Source organism: Geotrypetes seraphini, chromosome 12 (genome assembly GCF_902459505.1).
Source record: "Geotrypetes seraphini chromosome 12, aGeoSer1.1, whole genome shotgun sequence".
NCBI classification, from domain to species: domain Eukaryota; kingdom Metazoa; phylum Chordata; class Amphibia; order Gymnophiona; family Dermophiidae; genus Geotrypetes; species Geotrypetes seraphini.
In genome coordinates this window covers 92,273,581-92,298,430 of record NC_047095.1, presented here as the reverse complement: position 1 = coordinate 92,298,430, position 24,850 = coordinate 92,273,581, and the positions used below count along the sequence as shown (strand labels likewise).

The 24,850-nt window shown below is 43.7% G+C and overlaps 2 protein-coding genes across 12 annotated transcripts in view; one reads left to right on the top strand and one right to left on the bottom strand.

Moving 5' to 3' along the window:
- CENPL (centromere protein L) overlaps positions 1–2,112 on the bottom strand; it is an 82,464-nt gene extending 80,352 nt beyond the window's left edge. Inside the window, exon 1 of the mRNA XM_033917014.1 lies at positions 1,837–2,112. Coding sequence (XP_033772905.1) covers positions 1,837–1,914 — 78 coding nt within the window. The 5' untranslated portion in view covers positions 1,915–2,112. The remainder of the gene's footprint in view (positions 1–1,836) is intronic.
- DARS2 (aspartyl-tRNA synthetase 2, mitochondrial) overlaps positions 1–24,850 on the top strand; it is a 102,779-nt gene that overhangs the window by 16,188 nt on the left and 61,741 nt on the right. For 3 of the 11 annotated variants that reach the window (XM_033917005.1, XM_033917006.1, XM_033917007.1), the window contains exons 2-5: positions 6,619–6,784; positions 9,237–9,336; positions 11,052–11,118; positions 16,731–16,832. In XM_033917005.1, the coding sequence (XP_033772896.1) occupies positions 6,631–6,784; positions 9,237–9,336; positions 11,052–11,118; positions 16,731–16,832 (423 nt within the window). In that variant the 5' untranslated portion in view covers positions 6,619–6,630. Of the gene's footprint in view, positions 1–2,013; positions 2,115–2,146; positions 2,628–3,167; positions 3,246–3,401; positions 3,432–3,750; positions 3,842–6,618; positions 6,785–9,236; positions 9,337–11,051; positions 11,119–16,730; positions 16,833–24,850 lie in introns of those variants that run through there. The other 8 variants (XM_033917011.1, XM_033917002.1, XM_033917003.1 and 5 more) reach the window with 7 other exon arrangements.

Below are 24,850 nucleotides of genomic sequence, written 5' to 3'. Positions count from 1 at the left end.
GCCTCGAAGAACCCATGGGAGACGTCCCAGGCGTCCGAGGGACCGAGGTATGCCCCCTTTTCCTCGGCGAGGAGTCGCGAGAACCCCCTCTCGCAGGGGAACGGAGAAGCCTCGGGTTATCGAGACGAAGCTCGGAAACCCGCAAGGCCTCGCCCCCGAGCGGCGAGGAGCGACCACGTCGCCGAGGAGAGCCTCGCGAACGCTTCGGTTTCCTCGGGCGACGCCTCGCCCGAGGCCGGCCCGAGGAACCCCGGGAGGACCTCGAGGAGGAGGAAATCCGTCTCACTCGGCGCACCTTGTCCCGGGGCCGAACGCTGCTCTCAGGCGGGGCCCCCGAGGTCGAGGTCGAGGGCAAGGTCAAGGCCGAGGTCGGTGGTGCCCCGGCCGCCGAGATCAAGGGAGTCGAGACCGAGGTCGCGGAGGTCGGAGCCCCCGAGGCCAAAGCAGTCGAGGTCGCAGCCCGCTGCAGTTGTTCGAGGGCGCCAGACAGCTCCGAGAAAATCAATGCTCGGAGCAGGTCCTGGAACACCGGGATCCCAACCATGGTAGGCAGGTCCGAGGCCGGGGGATGCTCCCTGGAGGGCGACCTCGGTCTCGAGTATTCCCTCGGGGCATTAGTGGCCGGAGTCCTGGACGGGGCCGAGGACGACCCACCCACCGCAGAGGAACTCGAGGATGGCTTCTTCGACGACCCTGAAATCGGGGATGGAAAAGAGGACTTACCCGAGGCAGGTTTGGTCGGGGCCGTCGGCTTCGAAGTCGAGGTCGAGGCACGCGGCGACGCCGAAGGCGCCGAGGTCAAGGCCGGGGCCGACGTCGAGGCCTTTCCGGGCGCAGAGTCAACTTGAAAAAGCTCCGCCATTCTGCCGCGGCGTCGACGAAGCGCTCTAGCCTGAAGAGTGGCACACCGATCGCAGGAACCAGTCGGGTGCTCGGGCCCAAGGCAGAGCAAGCACCACCGGTGGGGGTCTGTGATGGATAGTAACCGCTCACACCGGGTGCATTTTTTAAAGCCCGTCGAGGGACGGGACATGAAAAGAAAGTGGCCGGGAATGAACGAAGTCCCGCGGCCGCGGCTCCCGGGAGCCCCCGGAGCCGAACGGAGGAATTTTTTTTTTTTTTTTTTGACGAAAACGACGAACTAAATCGAAAAAAACAATAAAGAAAGCACAGCGACCGAGCTAAACAACCCAGACGCGGTGTCAGAAGGCTGAAAAAACAGAGCACAATTTCCACAGGGCTTCTGGCTCCGCGGAAAAAACTGAACTGAGGACGACGAGGTGGGATGCGCCCTCTAGTGGGCAAGAAGGCATGCACATGCGTGGTGCAGTTTAGCAAACTTGAAACTTCAATCAAGTTTGCTTGAAAAGCTGTCCGCGCTGGGGCTCCGTAGATGACGTCACCCACATGTGACAATATCTGCCTGCTTGTCCTGGGATAAAAGGCATTATGTCCCTTCTTTGACCGTTCACTTCTGTATTTGCTGCTGGGAAAGGTTTCTTCTCTGAAAGTTACCCAGTGGCTCACTGTTGATACATCTGAACTGTTAGTTTAATGTAGGTCTCCAGTAATACTCAAAACGGATATTATAGGGACAAAGAGGAGACTCCAGCAGTTCAGTAACATTTAAAAAAAAACAAGTGAGTGGTCATAAAGAAACACTTTTCATGGCAACACTCACCCCCTCCCAAAAACAGTTCATCAAAATAAGATAAGGCATCACGCTAATCTCTCCAGTTCTCTGGCTCAACTCTAAAATGTCTAATATGTAGCAACATTAGCACCCGAAAATCAGCAGCTACCGGTGGTCTTGGCTGTCTTGTCACTTATAATTACCATTTGTCGCCGCGAAGAACTCTCACCAGAGACCCGAACCACAGTTTTCCGCCGTTTCACATTGCTAGCACCGGACATGATAAAATACTAGAAAAGGCCACAGCTGCACAACAGCCGCACCCCTCCGCGCGCCAAGCTATTCGAACGCTTTTCCCGGCGTTCTCAGCGCCTGAGTGTTTCAAGCCTCGCTCTGACTCGTACTTATGCCCTTCGGTGAAAGCTGATTTAGAAAATTGATTGGTTGCATATGTCGCAGCCTCTCTTCAGTCCAGGGAAACGTAAGACATAGCACATCAGAGCAGGGAAGAGGATTAAAATACTTCGGGGGTGGGTGCGGGGGCAGATAAATAGCGGAGTAATCTTGAAGGACTACTGTCCTCAGCAATCTTGCGATTTAGGAAGATGATTAGGAAACACAAATTGTAAAGCTAAGGTTTTTGGGTAATACTGTACTCATTATCCAATCCATTTAATCTTGCATTTTGTGTAGTCTCGGTCACTTATAAATAACCTGAACTGATGAGAAAAGTCTATTCTTGCTAACCCCGAATTCGTACTAGAGAAGTTTTCTAAAAGCCGCGTAAATCTGTGATTGATTGCTTGTGTCTAAGTATTCTAGGGGTTAATAGGCTAAACTGCTTCCGCATGTCATAGAAAACGCTTGCTTCTGGTCCGGCTTGTGTCTGATCCTGTCCAATGCTCATTGAAAAATCAATGCTGCAGCTTTCATAATACACTTAGAAGGTGGCCAGAAATCCAGACCTGTACAAAAATATCCAGCCTGGAACTAGGTAACTTGGCGTCTCTGGGCAAGTTTTGTGATCCCATTTGTGGCCCCGACCGTTTGGGAAATCTAGATTACTGCTACTACTTATTCCTATTTCACAGCTAAACTTATGCAGCGCTGTACATTAAGTATGCAAGAGACAATTCGTGTTCAGTAAAGCTTACAATCTAATCAAGCAGACAAACAGGAGGGTTACCATATGGCTCCAGAAAAAGGAGGACGGATTGAGATAGCCAGGTTTTACTTCCATTGCTTTTAATGGAAAAAAAAAACTAAAACAAAACAATCCTGGATGTCTTAATCTTTCCTCCTTACTTCCCTTGTTTTTAATGAAAGTAAAACCCGGATATCCCAGGCCATCTTCCTTTTTCTGAAGCCATATGGTAACCCTAGTAAGGAGCAGAGAAAAGGGACCTAGCCTGGAGTAGGCGGTTAAGGATGGTTTGGGAAGGCATTTCAGGAGTGTTCATAAATTAATGAATATTTTTTTTTTTGTTCAAACATTTTATTAAATTTTGGTAACAGGCAAAATTTATTTTATTAGTGCTGCCAAGTTACCCAGTTCCAGGAGGAAGACTTTTGGGACAGTCCTGGTTTTGAACTTACATCTCAAAGCAATGAGGTATTTGTATTTTCTTGATTGCCCCTTTGAAATTAGTGTTGCAGGTCCCATAATGCACCAAAATGAGGTTGTCAGAAATCCAGGAAAGCTCCATCATCTTATAACTGGGTAACTTGGCAATTCTGAAATTCATGCACTTGGGGAGGGGGTGCAAACCTTTCATTGGCTGAAGTCACCAAGAAATGTGTAAAGTAACATCATTAGTGTACTGTGTTTGTCGGCCTGAATTAATATAAAGCTTTATTTTGTTTATGCACATTAGAGATTGTTTATTTTTAACTGTATTTTTATTGTCACTTAACTGTTATTGCAATTGTTATGTATTTTATTTGTAATCCACTCACAACTAAAAATGTAGCAAGGTGAAATATAAAATGCAATAAATAAAATCAAATAATAGGAATAATAGAATATTCAGTAGACAAGAAATAGTACAGTTTTTTTCTTTTAGCTTTGGTAGCTCTGAATTATCACAGCACTTGGTGGTAGGACTTGGCAGGAGGTTAGAGTATTGGATTAAGTTTGAGACTTGTAGGGAACAAACAAGCAAAAAGAAAAGACCTGGAATAAATGTCCTACCTGTGGAGGTGGTAAAGGTCAGTAAGTTAATGAAATTCAGTTGTGCTTAAGACAGATCCAGAGAGGGTAATGTATGGAACAGGTGAAGAATATGGAAATTGGAAATGATTTGCTCATCTATTCAAAGTGACAGAGAACTAGAGAGGATGTTTGGATTGATTGATGTGATTAGTTCTTATTTGTCCTTATCTACTGTGCTGCTGTTTTACAATGATTAACTTCTACCTATTGTGCTAAATAATCATTGATCACAGTTCCCAAAGATTGCTGGAGATCCGTTTATCGTGACAGAAAATAGGTTCCAAATTGAACTTTAAGCTGTGGTCACTGTCAAAGAAAGATTGTTATTACAATAATTGACAAATTGGGGAAAAGGAGGAAGTGGAAGAGGTGAAAACAGGATGTAATGTGTCATTTGTATTCCACCAACTCCCTACAGTTCAAAGCGATAGCATCAGAAATGAGAAAAGAGTGAGAAAGGTTACTTTCTTAAATCCATCTGCAAGCATTTATGAAAAGAACGCAAGGAATTCAAAGTTATTAATTCTTTTGGTAGAGAGGACCTTATTTGAATACCCTGATAAATTGAATTCACTGAAAGGCAGCTTCTTTTAGCGAATTCTGGATATTGAAGGAAAGTAAATTATCAAGAGTTACAGGCTTTAGATGAACTAGTGCCCCTAGGGAATGAAAATAGGCCAATTAAGTAATGACTGGTACCTTCGAAAAATTTGTAGACCATACAAGCCAACTTAAAACTAATATGAGCCTGCATAGGCAACCAGTGTAAGTGAATCAAGGTAGGACTAGCTCTGTCAAATTTCTTTAAATGAAGAATTAGTTTTGCTTAGTATTTTGAAGTATCTGAAGTTTAGAATAAAGTTTATCTGCAGTGATTGAGTATAAGCCACTGCAGTAATCCAAGTTCGACAAGTGTCTGAACCAATAAAGAAAAATGTTCTTCAGTAAATAGAGGATGATTAGGGCGAAGTTGACACAGTTTTAAGAAAACGGTACTCACAATATGATTTACTTTTAGTTCAAAGGATAATGTTGCTTTAATTACAGTTGATTAAAAAAATAGGAGAATCAAATTGTCTAACTGAACAAATTCAGATAATGGGCTGTTTTAGAGCATAGCTGATTTTCCTATCATGATGCTGCTTACCTCTCACTTTCATTAGCCTGTTGTACAAGAAATTAAAGTGAAGTGGAAGCAATGCATTTCCTCTATTGGTCTGACATTTCACTTCTGTTTGTCTTGTGGAGAAAACATTGTGACAACCAGGGCACCTATGTGTGAAGACCTTGTAAGCATCTATTTTGTAAAAACAGATAGGGTCCCTTTTACTAAAGCGTAGTGTGTGCTAAATACTAAGAAGCTCATTTCATATATACGGGCTTCTTATCACTTAGGGGGAAATTCTGTAAAAGGTACCTATAGATAAGTCCAAAAATATCAAAAAAGTATATATTACTCACCAGAGGTGGGCTAAACACTCCCAATAAACATTTCAAAAAAGGTGGAGAAAAAAGCCTCAAAATTCAAATAACAGCAGCCAACAATCAAAATGATAAACGTTCAATACTGCTTCATTTCCTATCATAGGCAGAAAACTCCACCACCATTGAAATGAATTTATCAAAGGATGAAAAAACCCATCACTGTGCACAGGAAAAGATAAACCAAAAAGTTTTACTTAGCTTAGGAAACATGGTCCAGAAAACAACGTAGATGGAAACGTCTAGCCAGACAAAATAATGATGGCGCTCACAAGATGAACACTCCACGGACCATGTCCTCTTCCAACAAGTCCTTGTTTCACCTCTCACGAGGCTTCAAAACTCTGCTTCCATTCCGATTGGCTGATTAGACAGCTGTAGGACACCTACAGCTGCCTACAATCATGAGTACTTTGCAGAATCAGGGCCTAAGTGCTCATGCATTTGGTTTATTTCTTATTTTTTTTCCACAAGTTATGCCCGCTAATTGAAAAATTATCATGAAACTTGCAAAACTAAAAATAGAAAATGCCGTATTTTACTGCTGGTAAATTAGTTTAGGACACAGGAAAGTCTTGTGTTAGGACATACTAAGCTCATGTTTTTACCACAGTTTAGTAAAAGGGTTCCTCAAATTGTAAGCTCTCTGGAGACAGGAAAATACAGTCCCTGAATCTAACTCACCTTGAGCTATTACTGGAAAACGTGTGAGAGAAATCCAAACAAATAAAGCGCCCTAAGTTGCGCACACAAATTGGTGCACATAGCTAATTTGCATGTGCAACTTAGTTTAACAAGCCAAGCATCGCTGATAATTGGCAATTAATGCTTGATAATTAATGCTAATTGTTGCTCATTAGAAATTATGCTTACATCTTTGTAGATGCATTCTATAAAATGGTACAGGTCATAGGTGTCATGGGAAAAGCATGGGTGGATTGTGGGCATTCCTTAAAGTTAGGCCTCCTGTTATAGAATACACCCAATCCGTAAACAACTTAAGCACAGGTATTTAGGCCTGGTTTTCCATGGCCTAAATGGGTGTGCCTAAATGTTATGTCATTTACAGTTTTATATATAGTGGGTACCTCTTATAAATTCACACTAAGCACTGTTCTGGTCAGCACTGATTTTTTTATTTATTTAGAATTTGGACCTAAGGCACACCCAATCAGGAATCAATATCATAGGCACTGAACATGACAGGATGAATATACTGATAACTGAGATAATAAGTCATGTCATCCATTTGTCAATATTTTAACTTGCTCTTTCAAATGTTTGGTACCAGGCTAAAGTTTCCATGGCTTGGCGAACACCACTTCAACTGTGCTTTAAGCTGATGGTTGATAGTTCACATCTTGGTCGAAGGACAGTGCCAGTCCAAGGGGTGCACCTAATCCAGAGAAGATGCATTTCCAGGGACCCAGCACCCTCGCCAGATAAGATGGTACCAAGTGAGGGCAACTTGCCAGTCTTATTCTAATTTCATATTCTTTATGATGAACCTAACTCATGCAATGAGTGACATTTTCTGGGAGTAAATTGTCATGCTTTGAAAGCTTGACTCGATGTGGTTCCTTTTACTGGTATTGCCAGACCTTGTGGATTCTGGTTCACAAATGAAGAAGCTTTTGTAATTTTGCTTGACTTGGTTACAGAGTTTCTCTGCATGTACTTGGATGTAACACTTTACAGCCTGCAAAATAGACAGGATTTCTAACCAGCAGGAACTCCCCCTGTCTGTCTCTTGTCTAAACTCTTTCCTTTCACACTGTCTTTACCTAGTTGAAGGTTGCAGTGTAGATGCAGAAGCCCTTACCTTTTTCAGAGTTCTTTTCTTTGCAAGGGTTTGTTGTTGGTTTTTTTTAGACTAGAATCTAGTCATTCATGTTTCTTAGATGTATTTTGTAGTAATTTTATAAAGCCTTTTCTACTGTATATGTAAAAGCACAGAAAAATAAAGTCATCAGACAACACAGGTAGGGAAAATGATTTTATTTTCAATATACTGATTGAAATGTGTGAGTTCTGAGAAAGGAAAGATGTTAAATTTTAACTGTGAGGGCTGCAGAAAAAAATAGGGTACTTGGAGGGCCGCAGAATAAATAATGTCTTATTAAAGAAATTACAATTTTGCATGAGGTAAAAAACTCTTTATAGTTTACAAATCTTTCCTTTAACTGTTAAAGGAAAGATTTATAAACTATAAAGAGTTTTACCTCATGCAAAATAGCTATTTCTTTAATAAGACATTATTTATTCTGCGGCCCTCCAAGTACCCTATTTTTTTCTGCGGCCCTCACAGTTAAAATTTAACATCTTTCCTTTCTCAGAACTCGCACATTTCAATCAATATATTGAAAATAAAATCATTTTCCCTACCTGTGTTGTTTGATGACTTTATTTTTCTGTGCTTTTAACTATGTTTCTAGGGCCTTCTTGTCCATTGACTCTTTCTCTCCATCTTCACTTTCTGCCTTGCATCCATCTTTGGCATTAATTTAACATTCAATTTTTCCATTTTTCTGCTTTCTTCTCAAAATCTACATTTCCATGTCTTCCCTTCCCTTCCTATCTCTCTCTCCTTCCCTCCCTATTTCCATGGTCTGACATTTCTCTCTTTCCCTTCTCCCCTCCCCCCCCCGTGTAACATTTCTCTTTCCCTTCCTTCTTTCTGCCCCCTGCAGTCCATCTCCCTTCCCTTCTTCCTTTCTGGCTCCCCTTCGAGTCCATCATTTCTCCCTCCTTTCCACTAGTCCAACATTTTTTTCTCTCTTCCTCCTGCATGCTTCCCCTCTGGTCTTCCTTCCCTCCCCCAACCAACATCTCTCTCTCTCCCTCCATGAGTCCAACTTTTCACTCTCTGCCCTCTCCCCCTTCTCCAGAGTGTAACATTTCTCCTTCCCTCCTTTCTGTCCTCCCCATCCATCTTGCCCTCTCCATGAGTCCAACATTTTCTGCCTCCTGCACACTTTCTCTCTCTGTCCTTGCCTCTTCCCTCTGTGGTATCCCTCTTTCCCACCCCCCAACCCAACATGCTCTCTCCCCAGCACCATATCACCCTCTCCTTCAGTGTGTAGCACCTTTCCTTTCCCTCCCTTTCTGCCAGGTCCAGCAGCACCTCTTCTCCCTTCCTTTTACCTCCCCCTTGTCCAACAGTACCCAACCCCTGTCCAGCAGTACCCCTTCTTCCTTCCCTGCTCCCCTTGTCCAGTAGTACCCCTTCTCCCTTCCCTGCTCCCCTTGTCCAGCAGTACCCCTTCCTTCCTCCCCTCGTCCAGCAGTACCTGTATTCTGCAGCCGCGGTCTTGTACACAATCTCGCACTCTGGGCAGGAAGAGAGGCACCGGCATCAGCATAGCTGACTTGCAACTTCTTGCAGCCATCACATATGCCGTGACTCCTGCCTTTGCGTAGGATACGTGAAGGCAGGAGTCCCGGCATATGTGACGGCTGCAGGAAGTTGCAAGTCTGCTAACACCGGCACATCTCTTCCTGCCCAGAGTTTGAGATCTCGTACAAGACTGCGGGCTGCAAAATAGCACCCGGGGGGCCAAGAGTTTGAGACTACTGCTCTATACAAATAGTATGAGATGCATTTTTGCATTTGCCTTCTTGATTTAGTTGTTTGATACTTTTGCATCTCTTCTCCTTTAAGTATTGATAGTGATCTAACTTTGGGTGCCATAAACAGAATCTGGCCAATAGAGTACAGTCACATAGCTGCACCTGTATGAGAACAGTTGTCCATTACTGGAAATAGGGAGCCTATTTTTATGAAGTATATAATCACTTATACAAGGACAAACAATCCAGCCACTTTACATTCTGCTTACCTCTGCTGATGGAATAGAGTACACAAAGGTTAGAGAGCATTGCTAACTTTTTCTTTCCCCCCTCTGTAAGACCTGAACAGCTTTGTGGTCCGGACTCACACCTGCGGAGAGCTTCGTTCTGCCCATGTGGGTCAGGAAGTCACCTTATGTGGGTGGATTCAGTACCAACGGTAAGTTGAGCCAAAGAGACTTAGAAACTTCTGTGCCAGGTACAGTGATCTTTTCTGTTACTTCTCTTGCATAAAGGACCAGATTCTATAAATGGCTTTCAAAATAAGTGCTGGAAAAGATTGGTGCTAAGTGCTGTTCTATAAAGTATATGTGCCCTGTATAGAATAGCGCTTAGTGCCGATTCCCACACCAGACGCCAGAGTTACACCTACTGAAACCTGGTGTAAATGCTGGCACCCAAGTTGGGCGTGGATACTCATTATTCAGAAACAGCGAGCAACTTTTGGGAATGCCCCTAACCTGCTCATGCCCCTCCCATAGCCTCATCCCTTTTTGGGTTGCCCATTTTGGGACTGATTCTATAAAGGTCACCTAACTTAATGGGCAAAATTCCCGTAATAGCCTCAATAATTAAAAATTTAATTGAGTGATAGATGCCTATCGCATGGCGCCTAGCACCTAACACCTAAGAGGGCACTTCAATGGGCGGAGCATGATTCTCCAAAAACTTAGGCGCCTGAACTGTAGGCCTTTAAAACCCTGGCCTACATTTCAGGCGACTAAGTTTTTACATAGGCACCACTAGCCGTGATTCTGTAAACGACACCTAAGTGTGATTGACATGTGGCCGGCATCATTTTTCTAGGCACCGGCCGATTTAGACGTTGTTTGCAGAATCCTGTTCCTTTGGGATTTAGGTGCCCAGCATTATAAAATAGTACATGTGCAAATCCTAATTAGTGCCAATTAATGTCAATAATTGGTTGTTAGCAGCCAGTTATTGATATATAATCGCTCGTTAGCTAATTAAGTTGTGCGTGTAACTCTTGAATGTGCCATATATAGAATCCAGGGGCATGTGTGCTCCCCTTTCCTGGGACTTTAGTAAATTTATAAAAGATCTTCTACATGGCAAGGCTTTTTTATACAAGTGAAGGGGCTTTTATGGAATGTGCATAAAAGTAAGCACAGACAGCTACTTTTGCATGACCCATGTGTAGGCGTGTTTGGGGGCGGAGTTATTTATGCACATTGGACCAGATTCTATAAACGGTGCCCTAGTTAGGTGCTGCCTAACCTAAATTAAATCAATTAGCTCAAATGGCGTGGTAATTGACTGCACCATTGAAGTTATTTAAATAATAACAATAACTATTAATATTAAAAAGACTAAAAAGGAATGTACATACAAATTTACTGAACTGTTTGTCTTTTTAACATTAATAGTTATTAATAATTATTATTCAAGTTTCTTTTCTTAAGTATTCATGTATTCATTTATGTACAAATTAAAATTAAAAGTTAGGTGTGGAATTCCACGAAGAGCATAGTGACGCCTAAGTGGAGGCGCTTAACGACACCTACCTGAAAAGTAGGCATGGTTTAGGGCCAGATAATAGGCATGGTTAAGTTAGGCGTTGCTAGTTGTTTGAAATGGGAACCAGTAAATTAGGCCAGTGTAAATTTAGGATGCTTAGGCACTGCTAGGCATGATTCTATATAGGATGTCAGTCTACGATTCTCAGCCGCTTCTTAGGCGGTGGCTGAGACCGGCGTCCTATACAGAATTTCCCCCTCAGAATGTACTATTTGTGCTTTGTATGAATGCCATTTTTTTTTTTTTTTTAAAGATGTTATAGTAAGTCTAACATAGCTGTCTAAAACAGTGTTGGTTTTGGAATTCCTAAAAAGATTTTGCTTCCCTTTGTATCAGGCAAGGCTTTTTCTTAGTCCTACGAGATTTTCATGGACTCACCCAGATCATTGTACCGCAGGATGAGGTATGACTTTTCTATACCAAATCTTTTAGATTTTGTACTTGTAAATGCAGAGAATGTTCTGAGGCTCTCTCTTGTTTAGGATAGGTGCAATGGCTCTGAGAACTGGGACTGGACATCCCAGATTCAGAGGCCTTGCAAAATTGGGATTGGGTTACCAGCTTATTTCATATGAAAAAAGTCCTGGTTTTATTTCACGGCATCTATGGACTTGTAGTCCTGCTTTTCTTCTGGAAACTGGCTTAACAAGTCTAATGGTATCCTGGGGTGATTCAGTTCAGCTCTTATGATATAATTTATTGGCAGCTGTTGCAAAACTGCTTGCTACTTCAACACAGAAATGTGGTGCAGTAAGGCAGTAGCTGCTACAAATGTTCACAAGCATTTCCCCTTTAGCCTTGCCTACTAACTACCCATAGCAGCAGAAAGAAAAGAGAGAAAGACTAAACATATACTGTTAGCCTGGGCTCTTTAAAGGATCTGGGGTCTGATTCAGGCTTTCATAGCTGTCTATGTTTTATCTGGGGGGTTTTCTTGTTATGTTTTTTGGTTAAAATAGGAATGCATAGTTCTAGTCACACCCTGCCTTCTGGGACTCCAACTACTATTCCCCCAAATCGTAACGATTCATTAGCATCAGTAACCAACTATAGACCAGTAGCATCCATTCCATTTTTTGTAAAAATCATGGAAAGATTGGTATATACCCAACTGATGGAATATCTTGACCAGTTCTCTCTTTTACATGAAACTCAATCCAAATTCAGACCTATGTTTAGCACTGAGACAGTAATTGTGGCCATCTTAGATAATTTACGTTTCTTGTTTAGTAGGGGCCTTAATGCCCTGATTATGCAATTTGACATGAGCTCTGCCTTTGATCTAGTGGACCATGGGAAATTGTTACAATGCTTAGATGCAATTGGTATCAGAGGAGAGGTGCTAGACTAGTTCCGAGGTTTCCTTATGTCCCACACATATCAAGTACGTTTTAATTACAATCTCTCCAACACCTGGAGTAATCCATCTGGCGTTCCGCAGGGGTCACCATTATCCCCATTGCTTTTCAATGTTTACATGTCATCATTAGGTGCGACTTTACGATCATTATCCCATTCGCTACCTCTCTCTCTCTGAAGTTACTCCAACGGCAACAGAAGTACTAGACTTGATGGAACAATGGATGACTGAATTTAGACTGAAAAAACAAAATTCTTTGTAGCTTCATCTCACCCACTTGATACAAAAACATCACTGTGCATCAATAATCTTAGCTACCCTATTCAACTTACTATGAAGGTTTTGGGTGTAATACTGGACCAGGGCCTAACCATGAAAGACCAGGTGGACTCTTTGGTTAGAAAGGGTTTCTTTACTCTCTGGAAGCTTCGATCCATCAGAGCATATTTTGATGCTTCATCATTCAGAATTCAAGTTCAATCCCATATACTGAGCCAACTTGACTACTGTAATATCGCCTATCTGGCAATGCCCAAAAGAATATGCAGCGATTACAACTGGTACAAAATGCAGCGGTCAAACTGATCTTTGGGTTGAAGAAGTTTGACCATGTAACTCCTTCCTTCCGACTCCTACATTGGCTGCCGATGGAGGCATTTGTGAAGTTTAAGTTCAGATGTTTCTGCTTTAAGGTACTGTTCAGTTTAGCCCTAAATGACCTTTTCTCCTTCCCAATCAACAGACATAAGAGAAGCTCACACCTGAACTTTGTATCTCCACCGGCTAGAAGATGTAAATTCAAAAATCATCATCAACATCTTCTCTCATATCAAGCAGCATTATGGGGTAAAGACCTGGAACAATTACTTATGCTTGCTAATACTTATGGGGAATTTAGGAGACACCTAAAAACATATCTGTTCCTGACGTACTTAGGCAGTTGATTTGTACAATCTTTCCCACAATAACTGATCTCTAGAGCCGCTATTCACCAGCTTTAACCTGCCAGTTCTACTCAATTTGTAGCATTTTTAATCATTGTAAACCGCATAGAACTTCATGGTCCTGCAGTATATAAACTGTTATTATTATTATTACTACTAGTACCTCACAGAAAATGGTCATGTAGAGCCCTATGTACCTCCTCTTTTGTAAGTTTTCAAACATCTGGACTATGGGTAGCAGGTCTGGAGGAAGAAGAGGATGGAAAGTGGTTGCTTTTGATCAAACACTCATATGCAGAAAAAACTCAGGAGTCAATTTCGAAAGGGTTTAGATTCCTAACTGAGGCCCAGATTCTCAAAACTTTAACACCATTGCTAAACTGTTTTCCGGTGGTTTATCAAAAGGGATTATCTCCCTCTTTAGCGAGGATTCTAGCAGTCTCTGACACTGACATGCAAGTGGGCTCTTCAACACTGAAATGAGCCCTCCGGTTAGATTCTTAAAAAATACCGAGCCATTTTTTAAAAAGTGGCATCGGCTTTTGGTGGCTAAAAAAAGTGACTGGTCCAGGGGTGCCGGTCAGTGTCAAGGCTGCTAGAAACCCCTGTGTTGTGATGCAGCAAGAGAGATGGCCATTTTCTCAACTGCATCACAACACCCTTCCCTGCAGCAGTGGCGAAAAACACCACCCTCCTCCCAAAATGGCAGCGCCCCCCCCCCACACACACACACCTCCTGCAGCGGGAGAGATGCTCACATTCTCCTGCAGCACTAAAAACCTTGCCCTGACTCCCCCCCCCCCCCCCCTGCAGAGGGAGAGATGTCTACACTCTCCTGCACTAAAAACCTTGCCATGACTAAAACCGACCCCCCCCCCCTCTGGAGCGGGAGAGATGCCCACACTCTCCCACTACACTAAAAACCTTGCCGTGACTAACCCGACACCCCCCCCCCCCCTTGCAGTGGGAGAGATGCCCACACTCTCCCGCTGCATTAAAAACCTTGCTGCTTCTAACACAACACCCCCCTGCAGCGGGAGAGAAAGCCTCTGTTGAAATTTCACACTTTCAGATGAGTGTATTTCTTCCTTAATTGTGATTGTTGTACTCCGTGCCTCCAAAACGACTTACACAATTGAAACGGAGCTGTAGCCTTCACTACTAATGTAGTCAAGCTTGGGGTTCTGGTCACCAATGGTTGACATGTATAATATATAGGGAATTGGGTGTTTATAGCTGTCATCACACAAAAAAGTTCTTGAAAAAAATGTGACTTTGTATGAATGGAAGCCCTATTTATTTCTATGTATGCGGAGTTTTTTTATAAACCCGTGATGATGTGTTGAGGGCTGGGTACTTGTGTAGTCCCAACCTCTCACAATTGAGGTTTATTTTTCTCCGATTTAATACTATTATTATTTTTTATGTTATGTCAACCGCTTTTATGTACATGGCCTGAATGAATCCCTGCTAGTAACTATATTCTACAATACGTATTTAATATATATTTAATAATTTTTAGTCACCCATATCCTTCTCGATCATATCCCCTCGCAGTCTCCTTTTCTCAAGGGAGAACAGTCCCAGTCTCTTTAAGTCGATCCTCGTATTCCAGATTCTCCATACCTTTTACTAATTTTGAGACAAGCAACAAAATTAGTAAAGGTATGGAGAATCTGGAATACGAGGATCGACTTAAGAGACTGGGATTGTTTTCCCTTGAGAAAAGGAGACTGCGAGGGGATATGATCGAGACCTTCAAAATACTGAAAGGAATCGACAAAATAGAGCAGAAAAAACTATTTAAATTATCCAATTTGACACGGACAAGAGGACACGGAATGAAGCTAAGGGGGGGACAAGCTCAGGACTAATATCAGGAAGTTCTGCTTCAATCAGAGAGTGGTTGACACCTGGAATGCTCTCCCAGAGGAGATTATTGCGGAATCGACCATCCTAGGATTCAAAAGCAAACTAGATGCACATCTCCTTAAGAGAGGCATAGAATGATATGGGTGACTAAAAATTACGCCAGGTGTACACCTGACAGGGCCTCCACGTGTGCGGATCACCGGACTTGATGGACCGAAGGTCTGATCCGGAGATGGCGCTTCTTATGTTCTATGTAAGTGGTGCTTCCACTCTACCTTTCTTAATGTTGTGTCTGTGTTCAGTCTTTCGTACTCTAAACTCTCTGTCTTGCCGACATAAATCTTGTTACAAGGATAAGAAACAATATATTATGGACTAAAACTGAAGGGAGACAGGACCAGGACAAATGTCAGAAAATACTGTTTCACACAGCGAGTGGTGGATGCCTGGAACGCACTCCCGGAAGAGGTTGTGGCGGAAACTACCATTCTAGGATTTAAGGGCAAGTTGGACGCACATCTTCTTGCAATACACAATGAGGGATACGAGTGACCAAGGTCCTCGACGGGGAACACCTAGCTGAGCCTCCGTGGGTGTGGACCACCGGACTAGATGGACCCACGGTCTGATCTGGTGCGGGCATTTCTTATGTTCTTATACTGCAAACTTGGTGCCACGGTTGCTCACTGGTACTGCAGTATTCTCTTTCTCCACAGACTGAATATATTTATAGCACAACACTGCTGTTATAGAATACTAGCTTAACGCCTACTTTTTGGGGGGCATCTAAACTTTATTGATCTATACTGAATTTACCTCTAGATGATGAGTTTTGTTCAGCTGGCTAGATTTAGGACAATTTTCTACTGAAAACCTAGCAGAATAGGTTCAAAATTAATTTAACCAGCCAAAATTGGCTGGCTAGGCCAGGCTGTCAACACCTTTTGAAAATCGACCCTTTAATTCTTGAATGAGTTACATAGGCACACTTAATACATTCTACTCATGTATTCTATAGATCTTGTCACACTCTGCTACTGATAACATTTGTAGATAAACATTTCCAATACTCTTTCTTCTATTTTGTGAGAAGAAATCTGCTTTTCCAGGATGAGGGAGAGAGTAAGAATCTTCAGTTTGGGGGGAGGAGGTTGCTATGTGATATTTCTGTGACAGAAAGATAGGGTCTAGACCAGTGGTCTCAAATAGAGAATGACACGGTGACAAAATTCATCAGCGTTCCCGTCCCCGCGGATAACCGCGGGAAATAATCCCATGTCATTTTTTAGTGTCTATTTCAACCTCAGTCCTTCTATACCAGCATTCTTCAAAGCAAAGCTTGAGGGCCAGTGGTTGTGGCCATTCATATTCTGATTCTTCCCTCGCTCCTTAAAGAATGTTATGAAGATGGTTTCCCGCGGTTATCTGCGGGAATGGAACCGGTGATGAATTTAGTCACCGTGTCATTCTCTAGTCTCAAACTCAAACCCTTTGCAGGACCACATTTTGGATTTGTAAGTACAGTACTTGGAGGGCCTCAGAAAAAATAGTTAATGTCTTATTAAAGAAATGACAATTTTGCATGAGGTAAAACTCTTTATAGTTTATAAATCTTTCCTTTTGGCTAAGTCATAATAATAATATTGTAATTTATAGCTAAAGAGACATATGATCAAGAAACTGTTTTATTTTACTTTTGTGATTATGATAAAACATACCAAGAGCCTCAAAATAGTACCTGGCGAGCCGCATGTGGCCCCCGGGCCACGAGTTTGAGACCACAACAGTATTTAGACGACTTCTGTAAAGTGTTGGTAATCCTGTGTCCATCTTCCATAGGCTGCCTCTGATTTGAAGAAGCTTCTAAATGAAGCTCCCTTGGAGTCGGTTGTACAGGTAACAGGAATGGTCATTCCCCGGCCTCCAGGACAGGAGAACCCTGTGAGTTTCTTTCAGTACCCATCACTTTGTGTTTGGTTTGTTTGGGTTTTTTTAAACAAGTAACAGTCTCTTAGCTTTTCTGGGAATTCCATTGTGGCAACATCATAGACAATGCTTGGGTTAAATACAAAGGAATCCTGTATGGAAGGCATGTTGATTAAATGGCAACACCAGTAAATGAGAAGCAAAGCCAGTGCTGGGCAGACTTGGATGAGATTTGGATGGACTGGAGTGAGTCTTCAATGATAGCTTCAGTAGTTGAGAAACGGCTAGAGCCGAGCAGACTTCTAATCTAATCTAAACCTTAGGTTTGTATACCGCATCATCTCTACATTCGTAAAGCTCGACACGGTTAACAAGAGTTAGGGTAGAAAGGAACTCCAGTGGAGGGAAGAGGCAAAATGAAGAGAAAACTTTTGAGGACTAGAATAACCAAAGGGGGAGGAAGAGTTACATTTTTGAGAATAACCAGGTTTTCAGATGTTTACGGAAGACGACATACTTATCCTCCTCGAAACAGACCAGAACCTCACAAACCTCCAAGAGAATATCACTTCATGCATAATGAGACTTCACGCCTGGTCCCTCTCTGTACAGATGAAATTAAATGAATCATAAACAAAATTACTCTGGCTCGGCACAAAATTATTACACCTGCCCACCCTCTTCACACTGCCCACAGGCCCTGCTCTGCACCTTGAATTCTCAAGCAAGGTCCTCGGCATCACTATCGATTCCTCCCTCTCCCTCAACGATCACCTGAATTCCCTGGCAAAATCATGCTTTTTCAGCCTCCACATGCTGAGGAAAGTAAGATCCTATTTTCACCAACAACATTTCACCGTCCTTGTACAATCCATCATCCTATCCAAACTCGATTACTGTAACGCCATTTATTTATGCCTAACAAAAAAAAAGTTTTCGCAGACTCCAACTTATCCAGAATACTGCAGCCAAGCTGATTTTTGCTAAACGCAAATTTGATCATGTCTCCCCTCCAGTGTTCCCGCTAAGCTGCGTTGGCCTGCGCTCACGCACAAAATATTACATCGCAGCGCACAAGTTTCTCTTCACAGCGCACACACGCGTCGCAAAGGTAAGGGGAGGTAAGGTAAGGGGACGCATTGGGGGGATTGCACTTCCCCACAATTGCCATGCTTCGGTTCCTCTTCTTCCTTCCTTCCTCCCCCCCCCCCCCCGCGGGACCCTGCGGCACCATCAACTCTTATTCCCTCTAATGTCGGCCCTGCAGCTCCAGACTTCCTCGCACCTTCTCCCCTCCCCCTTTGGATCGCTATTATTTTAAATGTTATAGCCGCGGAGCTGTATCCATCAGTGGAGATGTCTAACCTCGGCCTGCCCCGGAACTCTTACTGCAGCAGCCGCCCGTCTAGGCAGGAACAGGAAGTCACTGTTGCAGTAAGAGTTCCGGGGCAGGCCGAGGTTAGACATCTCCACTGATGGATACAGCTCCGCGGCTATAACATTTAAAATAATAGCGATCCAAAGGGGGAGGGGAGAAGGTGCGAGGAAGTCTGGAGCTGCAGGGCCGACATTAGAGGGAGTAAGAGTTGATGGTGCCGCAGGGTCCCGCGGGGGGGGGGGGGGGAGGAAGGAAGGAAGAAGAGGAACCGAAGCATGGCAATTGTGGGGAAGTGCAGAGCTGCAGGGAAGAGTGTTGCGGTACCCAGCTGGAGGGAGAAGGAAGATGAGGGAGGGAATTAAAGGAGATGCCAGGGCTTGGAGCGTAGGAGGAAGGTATGCCAGTCTAAGGGAAAAGGAAGGGGGAGATGTGAGAGCATGGAGGGGGAGCGAAAGATGGAAGAAAAGGAAAGGAGAGAGATGCCAGAGAATCAGGGAAGGGGAGATACCAGACTATGAGGAGAGGTGTGGGAGAGGGAAGGCGAGGAGAGAGATGCCAGACCAATGGGGTGAAAGGAGAGATGGAAGGGGGAGGCATACAGTTTCTGGAAGGGGCATAGAAGGAGAGAAGATGCCATATAGGGGAAGAGAGACGGCAGACAGTGGATGGAAGGAAGAGAGTTACAAGAAGATGAGGAAAGGAGAAACCACAGAAGACAAAGGTAGAAAAAAATTTCTATTTATTTATTGCTTTAGGAGACATGTGTCACTGTTTCTGTGAAGCATTGTATGCAGAGTCCAGCTTCTTGCTGGTTCAATTTAACCTTTGTCTATGTATTTTTATTTTATCCCCCCTTTTACAAAACTGTGAAGCGTTTTTAGCACCAGCCTTGGTGGTAGCAGCTCTGATGCTCAGAATTTTATGAGCATCAGAGCTGTTACCTCCGTAGCTAAAATCCACACTACAGTTTTGTAAAAGAGGGAGGGGTTAGTTTGTGATTACATATTCCTTACTAGGCGAAGGTGTTTTCTGTGTTCTGTGTGTTTTCTGTTAGGATTGACGGTGTAGGATTGATCTGTGCTGGTCTGGCTTGTTTAGTTTTACAATGGGTGTATTGATGTACTGCTCACTGCAATATGTAAGATGCTGCCTTTTCCTAGGTACTCATGTGTGACGTGTGGTTTGTTACTAAAAATCATGTTTTTCTTACAGATGGGGGGGGTGCCAAAAAATGATGGGCCCCGGATGTTACATATGCTAGGTACGCCACTGTATGTAAAGATACCAGAAAGCTGGCGTAGCAAAAACTTCTAAGTTTTGAGTATTTAACCCTCCCACAATCTCACGGGCACTCGTTTCAAGTTTATTGAGATTTTGATTTAAACGCAATATCAAATATTTTCAATGCGTATAACAAAAATAAATTTGGGGAAATAAATAAAACCATTTGAACCAGTGTTCCCGCTAAGCTGCGCTGGCGCACAAAATATTACATCGCAGCGCACACGTTTCTCGTCACAGCGCACAATCGGAAGAGGCGTACGGCAGATGGCAGGGCGGCGAGAGGAGAATCGGGCGAGTTGGCTCATAACTTGCTGGCGCCCGATATTTTTGGCTCACGGTGAAAAAAGTTTGCTCACAACACCCGCCCGCTTAGAGGGAACACTGCTCCCCTCTACTTACCAATCTCCACTGGCTCCCAGTACTTTCCAGAATTCATTTCAAATGCTCCTGCCTGGCCTTCAAGATCATTCACGGCATCCTTCCGCCCCTAATCCCTCTATCCTTCCTCGTCCGGACGCCTGCTACCACCAGATCCGCTCACAGATATAAACTATCCTTCCCCTCTCTACACGGCATCCTCCACGCTGGCAAACTGGGAAAATCCCTTCTCTCCAAAATCACAGGCCTTTGGAATGATCTCACTATTCCGCTGCGGAACCTGGGTTCCCTCCAACTATTCCGAAAACAACTGAAAACCTGGCTTTTCTCTAACATCTCTTCCCCTGTCCACATCCTCCTCTATTCACATGGTCTTGTAAATCTCTCTCCTCTCTCTTCCTATATTTTTAAACACTGTAAACCGTGTCGAGCTCCACTTCCGTGGAGATGATGCGGTATATAAACTTAAGGCTTAGTTTAGTTTAGTTTAGCTCAGATTCCTAAGAGGGGAGGTGAGGTTGTTCCAGAGCTCAGTGATTCTGAAAGAGAGGGAAGAACCTAGTTTTCCTACAAGGGAAACGCCTTTTAGGGAAAGGAAAGTTTCAGTTTTTGGGTGGATCTGGTGGAATTGGGGTTAGAGGAGTTCCAAGAAAGAGGAATGAAGGGAGGGAGGATGCCGTGTAGGATCTTGAAAGTGAGGCAGGCACATTTGAAGTGGACTCTGGAGATTATCGGAAGCCAGTGTAGCTTGGACAAAAGCGGTGAAACGTGGTCAAATTTGCTTTTTGCGAAGATAAGCTTAGCAGCGGCATTCTGAATCCGCTGGAGTCTTTGAAGGTTTTTCTTTGTTAGGCTTAGGTAGATAGCGTTGCAGTAGTCCAGTCTGGAAAGGATGGTGGATTGGACAAGGACGGCAAAGTGTTTTTGTTTTAATCAATTTTTATTAGAATTTTATAATGAATATAAACAATACAGTCACCATTTGTACACCAATTCGTAGTATTACAATCCTACATAAAGCAAACCAATATAGTCAATAATAACCCCCAACAAATTAAACACCATGAGGAAGTCCTTTCGTTGTTCCTTCAAAAAGACTCCCAATTAACCACACCTCTCCTCCCCCTCTATCCCACCCTCCCACCCCACATGAGGAAATAATTAAATGTACTGAAATATTTTGTCCCAAGTCCGCCTTTGTAAGTCATAATAACCATAATGCTTAGCAGCTATACATTCCATCTGTGCAAGTTTTTGCAATTTCTCTAACCATTCCCCTTCAGGTGGAGCAGCTAACTTCTTCCAATATAATGCTATTAAACATTTGGCCGCCGCCAACCCCTTTCTGACCAGTTTTGTCTGCCAAGGAACATCTCTAACATTATGTAACCCTAACAGACAAACTTGAGGTGAAAGTTGCAATGGATCCTGGATCCACAATGTCAAAGATCGTGTAACAGTAACCCAAAATTTCTGAATCACCCCACAGTCCCACCAAATATGCATAAAAGTTCCAGGGCCCTTACCACATCTCCAGCAAGAGTCTGAAACTTGAGGGTACATAATATGCAACCGTGCAGGTGTGAAATACCAGCGTGTTAAGATTTTATAAGCATTTTCTTGGACCAATATACAATGAGATGCTTTCTGTACCTCTATACAAATACGGGACCAATCATCCGCAGAAAGATGCAGCTGGAGGTCCTGTTCCCACTGTTGTTTAAAAGGAAAGGAAATCACCACTCTACCGCGCAAGAACTTATAAAGAATGGAAATCGGTCTCGGTACTTTACTCAACAAAAGCCATAAGTTTTCCAAAGATTCAGTCCCCTGGGGATTCCCTTTATCCCAACTTTCCGAGATCATAAAATGTCTCAATTGCATGTATGCAAAAAATTTGCCTCTTAACCCAGGCTTCTTAGTCACCAATGCATCAAAAGTAGGTAAGCATCCCCCAACAAGTACATCTCGAAAAGTAAGAATCCCCATAGATTCCCATTTCCGAAACGCCCCCCTTTCCAAACCTGCAATAAACCGCGGTTCCCCCTTAATAGGAGCAAGCGTGGAAACTCCCCTACCACTTTTTTCCCTTTGACATAAAGAACCCCACATCCGTACTAAATGACAAAAGAACGGGTTCCCTTGCCCCTGCAATCGCTCTGATAACGAGAAAGAGATCCACAGCCAATTATTCAGTGTACAATGCGGAACATAGCTTTGTTCTATTTGAACCCCAGGTTTAAACACCGCAATCTTCCAATCCAAAATAAAACGGAGTTGTGCAGCCTCATAATACCAGTGCAGATTGGGCACTGCCCTTCCCCCATCTTCCCTAGCAGACCAAAGTACTTGTTGACTCAACCTGGGATGTTTCCCTTGCCAAATAAAATATCGAAATTCCTTATGCAATAGCTTCAAAAGTCCCCTCGGCACCGCTATGGGAAGCGTTTGGAATAAAAATAACAGACGGGGTAAGATATTCATTTTGACAACAGCTATACGCCCCCACCAGGACAACCACAAACCCTTCCAAGCTTGCAAATCTCTCCGCACTAAACGCACTATCCTAGAATAATTGAGATCATAAAGACATGATAAATCAGATGGAATCAAAATACCAAGATACCTAAGATGCCCCAGTACTCGCCTCACCGGAAAGGTGTCCGCCAACCTCTGCGCTCCCCCTCCTCTAAAGAAATATTCAAAAATTCGGACTTGTCCATGTTGATCGTAAAACCAGACAGACCTCTAAATTTCCCAAATACCTCCAACAACTCAGTAAGAGTAGCCTCCGGGTCCGTCACATAAAAAAGAATATCATCAGCAAATAGCGCCAATTTATGTTCCCGACCTCCTATATGAATTCCCCTAACTGCCCCCAAATCCCGAATATAACAAGCCAAAGGTTCTAAATACAAAGCAAACAGTAAAGGGGAGAGTGGACAACCCTGTCGGGTCCCTCTTGTAATAGAGAAGAAATCTGTATAAAGCCCATTAATTTTAATACAAGCCCTCGGTGTCAAATAAAAATTCCTTATCCATTTTTCATACATTCCCCCAATTCCCATCCGTTCCATTACTGCCCATAAAAAGTTCCAATTGACCTGATCAAAGGCCTTTTCAGCGTCTATGGATAATAAGACCATTTTACTATGTTGTTGCTGTGCCTCCCAGATCAAATGTAAAGTTCTACGTATATTATCTCCCACTTGACGCTTTTGGATAAATCCAGCCTGATCAACAAGTGTTTTTGATGGAAACAGGTTCTCACTTTCCTCAGTATGTGAAGGCTGAAGAAACATTTTTTTACTAGGGAGTTGAGGTGATCGTTGAAGGAAAGTGTAGAGTCAATGATGACTCCTAGAACTTTGCTTGAATATTCAAGATACAAAGTGGGGCCAGAGGATAGTGGGATGGAGGTGGGCAGTTGGTCCAATTTTGGGCCGAGCCAGAGAAGTTTTGTTTTAGATTTGTTCAGTTTCATCTGCACAGTGTGGGCCCAGGATTGAAGGTTCGAAATATATGAGGATAGGTTCGCCGAGAGGTTGGTGAGGTTCCGGTCGGTTTCGAGGAGGACAAAGATGTCATCTGCGTAAGTGTAGAGCGTTTCAAGGGGGGAGAGATGGAGGAGTTTAAGGGAGGACATATAAATGTTGAAAAGGATAGGAGAGAGAGGTGAGCCTTGCGGGACTCCACAGATCGGGTTCCAGGGGGAGGAAGAAGTGCCCTTCATGTTGACTATGTATGAGCGGGAGCGTAAGAACTTCGAGAACCAGTCAAGGACTGTGGAGTTAGTGCCTGTCTCGGTGAGTTGGTAAATTAGAATATCATGATGCCCTGAAAATGGCAAGAACAATTATGCATATGTAGTATTGCACCATACTTATGCTATGAATTTATCTTGTTGGGCAGACTGGATAGACCATACAGGTCTTTAGCTGCTATCATATACTATGTTACTATATTACTATCTTCTATCTAATATAATAAAAGCCTAAGCGCGCATGTGCACTCTTACCAGCGTGTTCCCGTTTTCTGTGCGCTATAGGTCCCCGCAGGTAGGAATGCGAATGCGCGCTTCCACGCATATATATCTCTCTCTCTCTCCCAAGCCGGACGTCGGCTTCAGGCGGCGCGGAGGCTGTTGGCCACGGCGGCTATTGGCGCCTGCAGGCCGCTGCGGCTGTCGGCGCCTGCAGGCCGCGGCGGCTTGAGGCTGCTGTTGGCGGAGGGCAGACGCGAAGTCATGAAGGGTATAGCGAAGGTAGAGAGGGACAGATTCTTCAGACTGGCGGAGGCAATAAAAACTAGAGGGCACTCAAAAAAATTGAAGGGAGATAGGTTCAGAACAAATGCTAGGAAGTTCTTCTTCACTCAGAGGGTGGTGGACACCTGGAATGCGCTTCCAGAGGAGGTGGTAGAGCAGAGTACGACTTTGGGTTTCAAAAAGGGACTGGATGAGTTCCTGAAGGAAAAGGGGATCCAGGGGTACAATTAGAGGGCTACTATACAGTACAAAATGCTTTAGAGTAATAAATCACTACAGGTCATTGACCTGGGGGGGCCGCCGCGGGAGCGGACTGCTGGGCATGATGGATCTATGGTCTGACTCAGCAGAGGTGATGCTTATGTGCTTATGTAAGGGGTGCTGCTGGACGGGGGGGGGATAAAAAGGAAGGGAGGCCTACTGCTGGACGGGGGAGCAGAAAGAGGTGCTAGGGGGAAAGAAAAAGGAAGGGAGGCCTACTGCTGGACGGAGGAGCAGGAAAGAGGTGCTGATGGACAGGGGGGAGATTAAAAAAAAAGGGAGAAGGGCTGCTGCTGGATAAGGGGAGCAGTGAAGGGGTGGTGGTGGACACATGGAAGGTAAAAGGAAGGGAGAATGGGTGGACAGCCGAGTAAAAAGAAAGACAGAAATACAGAAAGCAGCTAAGGAGAGAGAGAGAGAGAAATAAAGACAGACACACACACATATATTCTAGCACCCGTTAAT